At 53.9% G+C, this 14,093-nt stretch overlaps 2 protein-coding genes across 2 annotated transcripts in view; both read right to left on the minus strand.

Moving 5' to 3' along the window:
- Positions 1-832: 832 nt before the first annotated feature.
- Positions 833-1,726, minus strand: LOC102693428 (syntaxin-1A-like). Its single transcript, XM_006632971.3, has one exon. The coding sequence runs from the start codon at positions 1,724-1,726 to the stop codon at positions 833-835; it is 894 nt and encodes a 297-aa protein (XP_006633034.1).
- A 3,277-nt stretch (positions 1,727-5,003) lies between these two features.
- brwd3 (bromodomain and WD repeat domain containing 3) overlaps positions 5,004-14,093 on the minus strand; it is a 35,711-nt gene continuing 26,621 nt past the window's right edge. Inside the window, 4 exon segments of the mRNA XM_015351675.2 lie at positions 5,004-11,903; positions 11,906-11,937; positions 11,939-12,317; positions 13,734-13,883. Of these exon segments, the coding sequence (XP_015207161.2) occupies positions 11,539-11,903; positions 11,906-11,937; positions 11,939-12,317; positions 13,734-13,883 (926 nt within the window). The 3' untranslated portion in view covers positions 5,004-11,538.

Consider the following 14,093-nt stretch of genomic DNA (forward strand, 5'->3'; position numbering starts at 1 on the left):
TCAAAGCGGCTGCACAGTGCAACACACATGACACTCACCCTGCTGCCAGACCCCTCTCCAGACGATCCCTGACCTTGGTTAGCCCTCTGCTGCTCAGGGTGAGCTCCCCCAGCTCCTTTTCTGGGCTAGAAGAAATTGCGTAGCTCCAGTCCTGGCAGATGTGCACAGATCCCCTTGCTTAACTGCTTTAAGGAGCTCAGTCCAGAAATGGGGGCTCTAGTCACCCCAGTGTGGACACACAGCATGGAACATCTGAGAGACCCGTGTTTGATCCCCTCCGTATTCATTGTCCTGCAGCCATTCTTTGTAGCAGGTCTACAGAACGGGGGATTTGAATCTCCTTTTACCTACAGCGGGACTTCATTACAGTGAAGAGGAAGACCCTGACAGAGACAGCAGCTCCCTGCCTACTCCCAAGAAGAGGGCAGCTCCCCATAAACCTGTCCGGTCAGATTTGCCAACTGCTCGCAGTTTCCTGGGATGAGATGGAAACAACCGCCCGAAAAAACACAGACAAGGCATCCAAAACAAGCCGGCTGTGGCGAAAGACATCTCCTCCGCAGAGAAAACAACCCAGACAAGAAGTGCTGTGCATACAAGATTTTATAATAAATAAGTTCCTGATTCTTACAATGAAACTCAAGTCCGGTTGGGTACATGTGCTGTGAAGCGGCGCAACACTGCAAGACTTACGCCACGTATACACAGTCATTTTGCAATCGCAGACAAGTCACGCACACACACTTGCAACCACGCACACACACACAGACGCTGAAAGTGCAGTAAAAGGCAGGTCTGAGCTCTGCTCCTCGGCTGGTCCTGCAGGGGGGGGTCAGGGCGCGTGCCGGGCAGCGCAGGACAGGCAGGCGCAGCAGGCGCACAGCCCCAGCACAGCGGACACCAGGGCAGCCAGGCGGGACTGCCGCTTGTACTGCAGGGCCTTCTTGACCTCCTGGCCGGACTCGCAGACGTAGTCCACCGCGCGCAGGACGTTGTACTCGATGCAGTCCAGCCGCGCCTGCTGCTCGGCCACGGCCGCCTCCAGGCTGAGGAAGAGGCCGTGCAGCTCGGCGATCTGCTGCTCCAGCGCCAGCAGCTGGTGGTGCCGCTCCTGGGCCAGGGCCAGGTGCTGGCGGGCCTGCAGCACCTGGATGTCGGAGCCCACGAGCTGCGGGGCCTGGGGGCTCTCCACCAGCCTCTGCACCTCCTGCTCCGGCAGCTGCAGCCCCGCCAGTTGGGTCTGGCGCACGATCTGCTCCTTCAGCCGGCCCACGTACTCCGTCTCGCGGGCGTAGTGCCGCGCAACCACCTCCCTGTGCCGCCGGGCCAGCGTGTGGCAGTGGCACTGGTGGATGCGGCGCTCGGCGCTCATGCCCTGCCAGCCCGCCTCCTCCTCCCTCATCCTGGACAGCTGGGCCTGGATGCCCCTGGCCTGGGCGGCGAACTGGCCCTTCAGCTCCGCCAGGAGCTGCTTCTCCGCACACACCTGCTCCTTCGTCGTGCTGCACAGCACCTGGGCCTGCTTGACGGCAATGTCGTCCGACAGCGCCTGCAGCCCGTCCAGCTCTCCGCAAATCCCGGTGACGACCCTGAAGAACTCCGCGATCCCTGTGGCGGGCTCCTCCTCGAAAGCTGGATTTTTGTACCCCGGGGATTCGCAGCCCCCCTCGGCGTCCTCTTCCTCCTCCTCCCTGTAACCCCTCAGCTCCTCCAGCCTGTCCTTCATCTCCAGCCCCTCGGCACACCAGCGGTGGCCAGCATTCCCCGAGACTCACCGAGGAAATTCCGGATCACCGGCCCAGATTCCTGGCGATCAGGATGTGAGTGCGTGCGTTTCTCGGCTCCTCCCCTCCCTGTCCAAGGCCCTGGCAAATATTGACAGAGGCCACAAACACATAGGCAGCCTGCTTCATGCGTCATATGATAAAGCCCCTTTTTTTTCCACACAAGGGCTGGGAACAAGCTATAAGCCAGGAGAGGGAAGCTGCCTCTAGTACGGAAGCACAAGAAACACTCGTCCAAGCACAGGCCCACTGCAGGTTGAATGCGTCCCTCTGCCTTCTCAGGTAGATCTCTCCTGTTGCAAAGTCAGTGTAAATATCGCAATCACTTCATGTTTTACCAGCAGTACAAACAATCTCGTTAGGGCTGGGACCAAACCCGGTGCGTTTCCAATACTGACCTGTTCAACCGACAGCGTCGGTAACGCCAAGGTGCACCATGGAGCAACACCTTCACAAACTTACTGATGGAACCATGTAAACACTTTTGCATGGACAAGGGCAGTAAAAAGGGGACTGTGGTCACAGGTGTCCAAAGACAAATACTCGCAATCCATCACACACAGCAACACTAGAAAACAAAATAGCCCTGCTGTTTGCATCTGTCTGGGCACCACTTTTTGTTGCGTCACAGTGCAGGGATTTAACAACACAGCTGTTTGAACAGGTAGGCCCAAGCAGCCTGAACAGCCTCATCACATCTAGCTCTCTGAGGTATCAGCTAGCTTCTGACACCCAGCGTGGTTGAAACAGAGTATGCACTGCACTGCATCCCTTGTGGACCAAACAATCCCATTCAAATCACCAGTGCACCCGTAATCTTTAAAATTATTACAGTTTAAGACGACAAACAGATTTATCTTATCTTTTAAAGAACACTTATCAGCTTCCCCAAAGAGCAGCCTTTTCAATTCTCAGCCACAGCTAATACTGTGAGGTTATCAACAAGAGAAGTGCTGTTGCTCTTAAAAGGAGCAAGATGGAATGTGTTCTTAGTGTATTTTTTCCCCATAATAAAAGGGCAATGTTTGCCTTCCTCTAACCACAGTGCCCTCAATTAATAGCCTGCACTTGACAAGCTCTTCTTGCAGAGAAAGGCTAACACTGCCTTCAGTGCACGGGGTAGGATTGAAACCAAATGTAATGGCAAGGCAAATATTTCTCACCAGATAGAGGGCAGCTGGAACGGCCCAGGATTCCAACAGAGCGGGCGGAGAAGTTTTCTTTTCGTAACGCGAGAGTCCGTCACATGGGAACGGTCTTAACCCGCAGTGGACTGAGATTAACGAAAAATAAAAACCATTTCCCGGGCAAATTGGCGCCGCACAGCTCAGTCACTCTTAAAGGGTGCCGAGACTGACTTCTGCATGTGGGGGGTGGTGGTGGGGGTGGGTTGGGGCGGCCCTAGATGACATCACCTGTTTGTTTGCAAAGCAGTTCATGCAGGATCGTCTGAGGCCTCCCCCCCGTCACACAACTGACAGAAGCAGACAAGACGAGGGCACGCCCACCCACACAGCCCTGCAGGAAGGCAAGCTTGTCAAACCCCTGGCCCACAGAAAGGGAATTCAGTTTTGGAAGCGGAATTTAATTAGCTCAAACGTTTGGCAGAATTTTTACACCCCACCAGTTGCTGCACAATGCCGTTTGCGAGCAAACTCCAGCCCATTCAAAACCTCGCCGGTTTCCCATTCGATATTCCTGTATTGGGAATCTACCCCTCTCTTCTTTGATTGAGGACCAGAAGCCAGGGTTCTGTCACAGTTTTGAAAAACACATGCAATGGCACTCAATACTGGAGAAGAAAGAAGAACGCTGAGAGGAAAAGCAGCTAGTTTGTTTCATTAACCTCCGTCTACTTCAATCCTCTACAAGATGTCGATCTCCAGCAGGGCTGCCTTTGAAATTGCGACCGATTCTCTGAAAGATCTAAGTGCTGTTGTTGCTGTGTGTGCCAGTTTGACATCTGGGAGAAAATCCATCCTAAATATTTTGAAAAGGCAAAGATTTATTTAAGAGTGCGGTCTTGCGTAGCCATCACTAATTTAAGCGGCAACATAACCACACTAAGAAAAACATTCAAAACCATTATACGCCAAAACACATAAGCCTTAAACATTTCGTCTAACTGCAGGCCATTACCTCAGCTGACAAATGCAACTTAATGTGTATAGTTAAGCAGACGTGAGGTCTTCTGGAACAAAAGTTACAAAGAACTGAGTCCTATTTCTCTGAAAAGTTATGATAGCTAGGGCAGACCACACTCAAATTGTGTCTGAAGGAATTCATTTTTCTGTCCAGCAGTATTTAAAGTACTCTGAACCGATTGCTAGTAAATGCAAGATGAAGTTTATTACGCAGAGCTAAAACCTCCTGCCAGCCAGTTTATTCCACAGCCTCTTCCCTGGTCTTGGGACGCGGCTCTGTCGTCGTGGTGCCCTGGTCAGGGTCTGGTCAGTGTGCGGTGTTTTCCAGCACCAGTCTTCATCAAGCTGGAGTTTCTCCAGCTTGCTCAGGAACTCCCAGACCTTCTGTGGCAGCTTATTAGTGTTAGAGAAACGGGTGACCACTTAAATTAGGGAGAGCAGCACAGGTTTTACCAGGAAAAAGGGCCAAAGTGAGCAAAGGCCGGAGACCATTTTTAGGGGTCTGGATTTCACACCCAGCAGTGTAGCTTTCACTGTATTAGCAGCACAAGAGGAGTTTAAACTGCACGGTAACAATGTTCTTCTCAAAGGAGAGGAGGTCTGGGCCTCATTCAGACATTTCATAAAGGATCCTGGGAAATCTGCCTCAGCAGGCGGCTGGGAGCCTTTTCCCTTAAATCTCGGATTCTGTGCGTGATGAAGTGTTTCTTCTTTTTTTTTTTTTAATTCCCAGAAGAACTTCCTCGTCCCTTCCGCTTCGCCAAAAGAACCCCCCTCAGCGCTAAAGTGGAAACGACAAGGAAGCCGACGTGGGACTGAAAAGCCTTCCTGTGTGCGCTTATGCCCAGAAACACTCTATAATTTACATTCCTCCACGCTCACTCCTCACAACTCGCACCGGAAACCACTGGAGCTGCACAGGGGTCTCCTCCAGCACAGCTCAGTGACAGGTAGTTAAGACTTTAGTCCGGGGCTGATGGAGAAACTGGCTTCTTGATGTGCAAGTGGGTGAGGACGCTGGAGCCAGGTGTTACTACAGGAGGTCAGCCAAGGAAGACAGAGCTGCACAGCGGTGTAAAACAGATTAAAACTTTTATTCGCCTACCAGTGAAAATGGAAACCAGCTACAAAGCACATAATACACTCAATTAGAATCAGAATCTCTATCAAAAAATGAAAACTTTACAAAAATGTACAGGTTTGTTGTTTTTTTTTTTACAATAAAAAAAAAATCAAAAACTAAAAGCCACAGCTATCTCATTGCATATAAATTATTACATTTGGTCTGCCTTGTTGGCAATGTAGAAGATTCCCTGAACGTTTCTAGAGAGGGTCCTGAGCGGTGGGGCGGGGAAGATGGATTTGGCGATCGTGGGGATGGAGGGAGGGGGGGGAGGGGGGGGTTAGTTTTGTGAAGCCCTTCCAGGCAACAGTGTTGGAGAAAGCTCAACGCCAAAACAAGAATTTCATCGTTTCAGGCTGTTCAGCTGCTGAGCTATTTTTCCCCCATCTCCCCGGCTCTCAAACGCACACCATTCCACCCGCGAAGAGACTCGTTTTAGAACAAAGCCCGCAATTAAGACTTTTGTGAGCCAGAAACCCGCAAAGTTGTGGAAGGACTGCGACAAAACCGGCGCCCCTCCCCAACACAGCTGCCTAGCGGGCTGAACGCTGCCAACAGAGAGAAGGGGCCCACGTGGAGAAGAACACCAGCAGAACCAGCAGGAGGGGCCCACTCTTTCGAAATGGGCAGTTTATTGCTCTCCTACGTATGGTGTGGAATAAAAGAGATCACTGGTCAGAAGCACTATTGCTCCTTCCTGTTCATCTGCGACACAGCACCCTGGCACCATTATGGATTGAAACAAGTTCTGAACAAATGAGATTCAGAACAAATAGCATTTTCATGCGTGTCGGCAGGATATTTGCAAACTAGATTCAGAGCATACACTGCTGGGTTTGCCAGTAATATGGAGGCATTCTTAAAAAAAAAAAACTTTTGCACTCACTTTAAATCAGAACCTCTCTTGAGTTGCGCAGAAGTGTGGTGGCAACAATGAAAGCTCACTGGCTCCCCCTTCTGGACTGACTCTGACCTGCATTTCTGTTGCTGCAGGTCACATTGAAACACTGGGCTCCTCTGGAACTTCTCAGTTTCCTCCTACCAGACGGAGAGGAGGAACGAATGCTGGTCAGCCCTTCAGAAGAAATGAGGGCTCTGAGCTTTTCCGTTTCCGGCAGGACTGCGCATTAAGACGTGGAAAATCCCTCCCACGATCTGCAGAACGGATTTTCGGCCCTTTTCCTTCACGTTGGAAAAGTGGTATTCCGCGCGAAAAGGAGAACAAAAATAAGTCTTCTGGGATGCTCGGCTGGAGCCAGTGCCAGAGCTCAGGGAACATTCGGAGGAACTCTGCATGGCATAAAAGCAGGGGCTGAAGGCAAATCACCCTTCCACCGTAAAAATAGCACCTGTGCGGAGACTGAAAAGGATTCCCCCTTCACAGTCTCCTTATAATTAGCACAACTCCCGCACACAAGTGTAATCGCTACTGTCCTGACTGCTACAACAAGTGGGGGAGAAAGAGGCTGTGTGGGTTACCCTGTCCTCACTAACACACCTTCAGCACGGTCCAGGAGCTTCATCTCGAGTTCAGAATCGGCTTCTCGTCTTAGTGCAACAGCAGATTCACTTCATAGCAAACTACAACAAGCACAGGAAACTCGGGGCACAACTGAAGAACATAAGACAGCCTGTAAACGAGAGGGGACCCTTCATTCGTTCTTCCAGCACGTTGAGTTGCCAAAACGGAAGCTATCTAACCCAAAAATCATCCCCTCTTGTGATAAGTCAGTAGCTTGTTCCAGACTCTCGCCACCCTTTGCGTGAAGGCAAGGCTCAACGCACCACATGACATTTTAGTAACAAAAACCTTGCAGGCCTGAACTGTGATTTGATGTCAAAGCTGCCTGAAAATGTCTTCAGTTACAGACACATCTTAGGCCCTCCACCTTAGCCACCACTGTCACAACATGATCAAAAGGTTCATTTAAAAGCGACAACGCCCGACTTGGAACGCAGAGGCACGCAACACTATTCCTCCGAGCGGTCTCCCGGCTGATTAGTTCAACACACTGGTGGTGTGAGCCGAGCGTTTTCTCGAGAACAAATCAGGGAGAGACGTCCCCGGAGACGAGCTAAAAAAAGTTCAAGAAGGACTTGAGAATCAAGCAACGCTGTAATTCCGGTGTAAAAAAATCATTTTTTACTGCTTTCCAAACCACAACCGAATTATAAACCAGTTTTTTTTGCACGGTTTTCATAACCAAAGATCTGTCATGTTTTTGGTAATGCACAAGGGAACCCTGCAGGAAGTAAGGCTGATATAACCAGCATCAATACTGTTGGTTTACCTCTGCAGATTAAGGCATTACAAGAAACAACTGTGAGGCCACAGCTGGGCTTCTCTAAAGGAGCTACTGCTCCTCTCTGCTACATGCCAGCATTATTAAGACCACTTACACCCAGCAAAGCTCCACTATATTTCAACTTCACATGAAGGGTCAGGGTGACCTGCTAATTCACAACTCCTGCAACATCCAGCCTCTGATCAGCCAGGAGATCTTGACTTCTCTGGTCCTTTTAAGATTTTATTTTCACCAAAGAAGACCAGAGGTCCTCGACGCAAAACCACCAATCACAGCCCACACCGTGCGACGCGGACTCTTGACATGGGGAGAGGTTTAGACATGTATGGCCAATAACGAAAAAGTTGAAGGCGAAATTGAATCGCTGCTACAGCTACTCTGACAGCCAAAACCCCTGCAAAAATCCATCATGGCCTCCTACCTCAACATCTTCCCTGATTCACAGCATACTGAATAATAAGAGTTGCTATACATTTAAAAACCAATCACATTAGCCAACATAACAGTAAGGAGTATATATATAATTACGAGCACACAGGTCTTCTAAGGTCTTCTTAGGAGAAATGCATACATACTAATGCAATCAGACAAAAAGTAATGTAAACAATGTGACTGCTAAAATGTTAATACAAAAACACCGAGATTGTTCAAGCACACCCTGCTCTGCAGAGACGCGCCTCCTCCTAACAGCTGCATCATCTGGACTTCTGCTGAATCATAGCAAGATATTAGCCATCATCTCCCCATTTAAAACGCTGATTCATAAATAACTACAAATCCTTTGATAAATCTATTGCCAGCAGCCATCTGAGGGGACAACAGACTAACTCACTCAGTTATGTCATACACTTTTTGTAAAACTGTCACCCTCTAACCAGATGAAAAAAGCACAGAGCACTACTCTAATTTGCTTTAATTTTGGCCTGTTCAGCCTAATACTCCCCCTATTAAACTAGATCTTATTATGCTAGATACTAGGGAACATAAATCCACTCCGAGCACAAACTCCAGTCAAAAGCAAATCACTGAAGGCAAAAGGGCTACACATGATGCCAGTTCAAGAACACCCCTGCAAACCTCTGTATTTTACAATGTATTTTACAAGGCCCAGCCCAAAAGTTGTGATGCAAGAACAAAAGTTTAAAAAAAATACAAAAATGTACAGGGTTTTTGACTTAAAGTAAAAAACAGCACCAAAGACAAATTCAAATGTACTCGTTCACCCCCCTCGAAACCAGCAGCACTGAGGGGAAAGATACATGATGTACTACCTGTATGTAAAAAAAAAAAAAGCAGCTTACTCTTGAGAAAAATGTTTGCAACATTATAAAATTCAACCAAGCATGAGCACATGCTGGTAGTCTGCAATAAAACCTCCCATGTGTATCCGCTGCTAATAAAGCCATCAGCCCAGAGAACACCACTCCAGCAGCAGAAACGCCAGACTTCGCCGGGGGGCTGGAGGATCTCCGGGATTTCAATCCAGTGCGTCCTTCAGCTTTCTCACTTGGCCAAACGTGGTATTCGTTTCCCCAAGATCTCTCGACGACATCCAATTCAAAAGATGCTCTTCTTTCAAGGTGCAGTGCCCCTTATTCGGCTAGGAAAAAGACTCTTCCCACTGGGACAATGCAACTACTTTCGGGACCAAGAGAGGAACGTCCCGCTTCCAGCTGGTTGCGTGGCGACCGTCTCCAGGACCCGAGACAGGACCCGGGCCGACACCAGGGACGCGCAGAGCTGCGGGTGGGATCCGTTCAGCACCTGCGGAGCTCCGAGCTTCGGGTGATTTCTCACTGCCCCCTTCCACCCATGGACACATCACAGTACAATCAGTACTGGAATACCGATTCCAACCCCAGGGGCTGGAATCGCCGGGAAACGCAAGTCCGGAGGTCTTCTCTGCTGTTAGAAAGAAGATGATGGAAAAAAGAAATCCTGCTTTGGTTTTGTGCCGAGGTCCAACAGCGGGCCCACTGCATGGCGCTGTGGAGGCCGATGCCCGACGGAACCCTGCCTGCCACCTGTCCGCAGGAGCAGGCTGGGGGCGTGTGCGTGGGCAGAGGGGTAACTCTTCAGGGCACCAGAACCCCCGCCGTGCTCCAGACACGCAGCTCTGGCAGGTGAAAGCCGTGAGCCGGCGCGCAGGGGCTGCTCTGGGAAGGAGGTCTCGGCTGGAACGACAGACGCACTCGGCTGGTGATCCGCAGGGATGCAAGAGGTGTTCCCGCGGGACAGGGGGACGGAGGCGGGTTGCCTGCGACCGCGAGACGAAAGGTCCTCGACGTCTGGAGCCGCGGGCGCCGGAGAGAGACTCCTGTGTGGGCTGTGCCGGTCTCAGGAGTCCTCCTCCCAGCTTGCGAGAGCACCAGCTGGGCTGCCCTCTCCACCCCTGCTGCAGACGTCTGAAGAAACGCACTGCTCAGACCCAAGTAACTGCCATAGGACACGGCTGAAGTCGGATCAGTAATTGGTCATTTAATGCTTGTAAAAAAAACGTAAACTGCTGTCTATAAAAAAAGCCCTGACCACACATGTAAGCTCTGTAGGTTGGCACCATAGTTTTGTTGTTTTGGTTTGTTTTTTTTGAGTTCATAGTCATGGAAATGAGACAATTTGGGGAAAAAAAAAAACTGCTACCAAAAAAAAATCCATTTACTCATCGAGACAAACTGTGCAGATATTTGTCACAAAGGCACCTGCCAGAACGAGCTGCTCTTTCTCCCTCCTGAGGAACTGGCCCCCAGAAGCTAACCTCACCTGTCACACAGCTGCGCCCCCGCGCTGAGCAGGTCTCCCCGTTACTGCCATGCCCTTTCACCTCTCACCCAAGAGCTAGCTCTCGCTATGTGTTACAGCTGCCTTGTACAATTCATAATGCTGTGTAAACGTCATCATGACTAGAAAAACAATGGCAATGTCTAGAATACAATAGTGTAAAAAACGTATTCCTAGTCTGAAGTGTTGGTTTATTCTAAGCAGCGGAAGCAAAGTTTGTGCAGCTGCCTGAATTACTCACGATGCACCATGTTGCCACAGCTGAGGTTCTCATTTCTCATCTCATTTTCCAATGGGTCCAGAATTCCACTGATGACAGCCCAGCTGCAAGGCTTGAAAGTGAACTTGGTCGGGTCTCTCCTTAACTGAACTGTGCTCGAAAATTAATGTTCTGCAAAGCTTGACCAGGCAGGGAAAATGCATGCATAGCCCAGAATAAAACAATAAGCCGAACCTCTATGAGCAATGGATGTTCTGATGCCCCCGTTGAAAACTTTGCAAGGGTCTAGACCATTGGTGTTCAGATCTGGCCTCAGGGAGCCCCAGTCCAGAAGGTTTAATGAGTCTTTAAATCATCATCATGTCAAAAGGCCCGGAACAATCTCACTATGATTAAACAGGTGTTGCTCAATTAAGTAATTCAAGGATCGTCTGGAGCAAAATTCAGAATGGCCATCAGCCCTCAAGGACAAGTGTTCAACTTCATCAACGTATTACTTCTTAATGGATCTATTGTTTAAACAAGCGGTGCTCCTTTTTAAACAGCGGGCGATTTCGCGTGACCTGTGAGAATACCTGGATTGGGGCTCTCCAGCACCAGGGTTCGACCTTAAAAGCTCGAGGCTGAAACCCACAGGACAGTCCCCAACACCACCACGGTGACCCCAGACGCAGGGGGCTCCCCAGAGACTGCACTGACTCTGGCCCGGCGGCAGAGAGCACGGAGCGCCCTGGGAAGGATGCTCTGTGACCCACAACGCACCGCTTCGTGGATGACCGGCACGGCCCTGCCTGTCTGGGAGAGGAAGTACGGCGATGTCCCCCGATCCCCGGTTCGAGTACCGGAGCCGGGATGCAGAGCCGGGGGGGACAGGAGGTCCGGCGCGCTGTAAGGCGGAGGGGGGGGATAAGGCTGGCAGCTGCTGTCGCTGGGCAGCGCGGAGACGAGGAGGAGAATCACTGGCAAGGAACATGAGGGTGCCAGCGGGCGGAGCAGGAGCAGTCTCTCACGCAAGCATGCATCGGAGACCAACAGAACCGAAACTAGGAGGAAAAAAAAATCCCTGCAGTATAAAATGTAGTAAATCCTTTTCCAAACTCCTTTAAATAAAGTGTCGTTTTGTACTGGTTTCAGGTATAAAAACGTCCGGTCCGCCAGTGGTGGAGGAGAAGCCCGGCGCCGGTCAGTGGTTCCACCCCATCAGGTGGCTGACGCGCGCCTTCTCCGTCATCCGCCGCACCCTTCCCGAGCGCGACATGCCCAGGTTGAGGGGGTCCTCGGGGGGCGCCAGGGCGTCGTCCTCCGAGTCGTCGTTGTACAGCACCGTCCTGCGGCCCTGGTTCCGGGTGTTGATGCGGGACGCCTTGCCGGGCGCGGGGCGCCTGGCCCCCTGGCCCTGCGTCCTGCCCGGCCCCTCCTGCTGCTGCGGCCGCTGCACCTGCGCCCCCTCTTCCTCCTCCTCCTCCTCCTCCTCCTCTTCCTCGAGCCTGGCACGCTTCGGCCGCCCCCTCTTCGGCGGGCGCCCGACCTTCCTGCGCCGGCGTTTCCTGGGGCCGGCGGCGGCGGCGGCGGCTGTCCTGGCCTTGCCCTTGCCCTTGCGGGGCGGGCACAAGCGGGCCGCCTTGCTGTAGTCGTGATCCCCCCCGTCCACGAAATCCCGCTCCGACTCGGACCCGGAGCCGGAGCCCGAGCTGCTGCCGCCGCCACTGCCACTGCTGCTGCTGCTGCTGCTGTTGTTATTGTTTTTGTGGTTGTTGCTGCTGCTGTTCCGGGTGCCCTCGCTGTCCGAGGAAGAGGAGGACGGCGAGGAGGAAGAGGACGAGGAGGAAGAGGAGGAGCTGGAGCCCCGTCTCTCGCTATCCGACGCCTCGCCCTCCTCTGGCCCCAGGCCCAGCCTCCTCCTGGCCGCCGCGCTCAGAGAGCGCCCCCCGCCGTTGGTGAGCGGCCCGTTGGCCAAGGCGTCTGGAACAGAGGGCACAACGGAAACCAGCTGAGACATCTCTCTCGGCCCCGATCCTCGACTCCGAGCTGAGGGAACGCCTTGCTCTAATATCATGATACAGGGGTTTTAAATTATCCCAGTCTAGCCCGAGCTCAGCTTGCTATGTTAAAATTCCCAACTTCAAGGTTCTTGTTCGATTGGTTGAATTTATAATCCCTCCTCTTACCCCGGCCCCGTCGCCCCTGACCCCCCCCTCTTACCCCGGCCCCGTCGCCCCTGACCCCTCCTCTTACCCCGTCGCCCCTGACCCCTCCTCTTACCCCGGCCCCTTCACCCCTGACCCCCCCTCTTACCCCGGCCCCTTCACCCCTGACCCCCCCTCTTACCCCGGCCCCGTCGCCCCTGACCCCCCCTCTTACCCCGGCCCCGTCGCCCCTGACCCCCCCCTCTTACCCCGGCCCCTTCGCCCCTGACCCCTCCTCTTACCCCGTCGCCCCTGACCCCTCCTCTTACCCCGGCCCCGTCGCCCCTGACCCCTCCTCTTACCCCGGCCTCTTCACCCCTGACCCCCCCCCCTCTTACCCCGTCGCCCCTGACCCCCCCTCTCACCCCGGCCCCGTCGCCCCTGACCCCTCCTCTTACCCCGGCCTCTTCACCCCTGACCCCCCCCCCCTCTTACCCCGTCGCCCCTGACCCCCCCTCTTACCCCGGCCCCGTCGCCCCTGACCCCCTCCTCTTACCCCGGCCCCTTCACCCCTGACCCCTCCTCTTACCCCGTCGCCCCTGACCCCTCCTCTTACCCCGGCACCTTCATCCCTGACCCCCCCCTCTCACCCCGGCCCCTTCGCCCCTGACCCCTCCTCTTACCCCGTCGCCCCTGACCCCTCCTCTTACCCCGGCCCCTTCACCCATGACCCCCCCTCTTACCCCGGCCCCTTCACCCCTGACCCCCCCTCTTACCCCGGCCCCGTCGCCCCTGACCCCCCCTCTTACCCCGGCCCCGTCGCCCCTGACCCCCCCCTCTTACCCCGGCCCCTTCGCCCCTGACCCCTCCTCTTACCCCGTCGCCCCTGACCCCTCCTCTTACCCCGGCCTCTTCACCCCTGACCCCCCCCCCTCTTACCCCGTCGCCCCTGACCCCCCCTCTCACCCCGGCCCCGTCGCCCCTGACCCCTCCTCTTACCCCGGCCTCTTCACCCCTGACCCCCCCCCCCTCTTACCCCGTCGCCCCTGACCCCCCCTCTTACCCCGGCCCCGTCGCCCCTGACCCCCTCCTCTTACCCCGGCCCCTTCACCCCTGACCCCTCCTCTTACCCCGTCGCCCCTGACCCCTCCTCTTACCCCGGCCCCTTCACCCCTGACCCCTCCTCTTACCCCGGCCCCGTCACCCCTGACCCTGATGCCTGTGCAGCAGCAGGCGTCCCGGAGAGAGGTACCTGTCTTGGCTGGCGTGACTCGGCTCCGGGTCACCCTGTCGGCCCCGGGGGCTGTCCGCCGGCCCCCCGCGACGGAGCCCGAGGAGGAAGGCTGGCTGTCTCCCTCGTCCTCCTCCACCACGGACGCGGTGCCTTCCGTCAGCTCCGAGGCTGCGGAGAGACGGGTCACAGCCCCGTGAGCCAGCCCCTACGCCACGGGCCGCCCCGACACGGGCAGAGTCCGCCAGAAGCACGTTTGTTTATTCCCCCCCAGCTCTAGTTCCTGGGAGGCTGCTGACTGGGCAAACACTCGCCTGTCAGAAACAAAAACCGCAACCAATTCTCCCAGCTGTCTGCCAGGCTCCTGAGCACACCTGCTCC

The sequence above is a fragment of the Lepisosteus oculatus genome, chromosome 8 (assembly GCF_040954835.1).
Source record: "Lepisosteus oculatus isolate fLepOcu1 chromosome 8, fLepOcu1.hap2, whole genome shotgun sequence".
Lineage (NCBI taxonomy): Eukaryota > Metazoa > Chordata > Actinopteri > Semionotiformes > Lepisosteidae > Lepisosteus > Lepisosteus oculatus.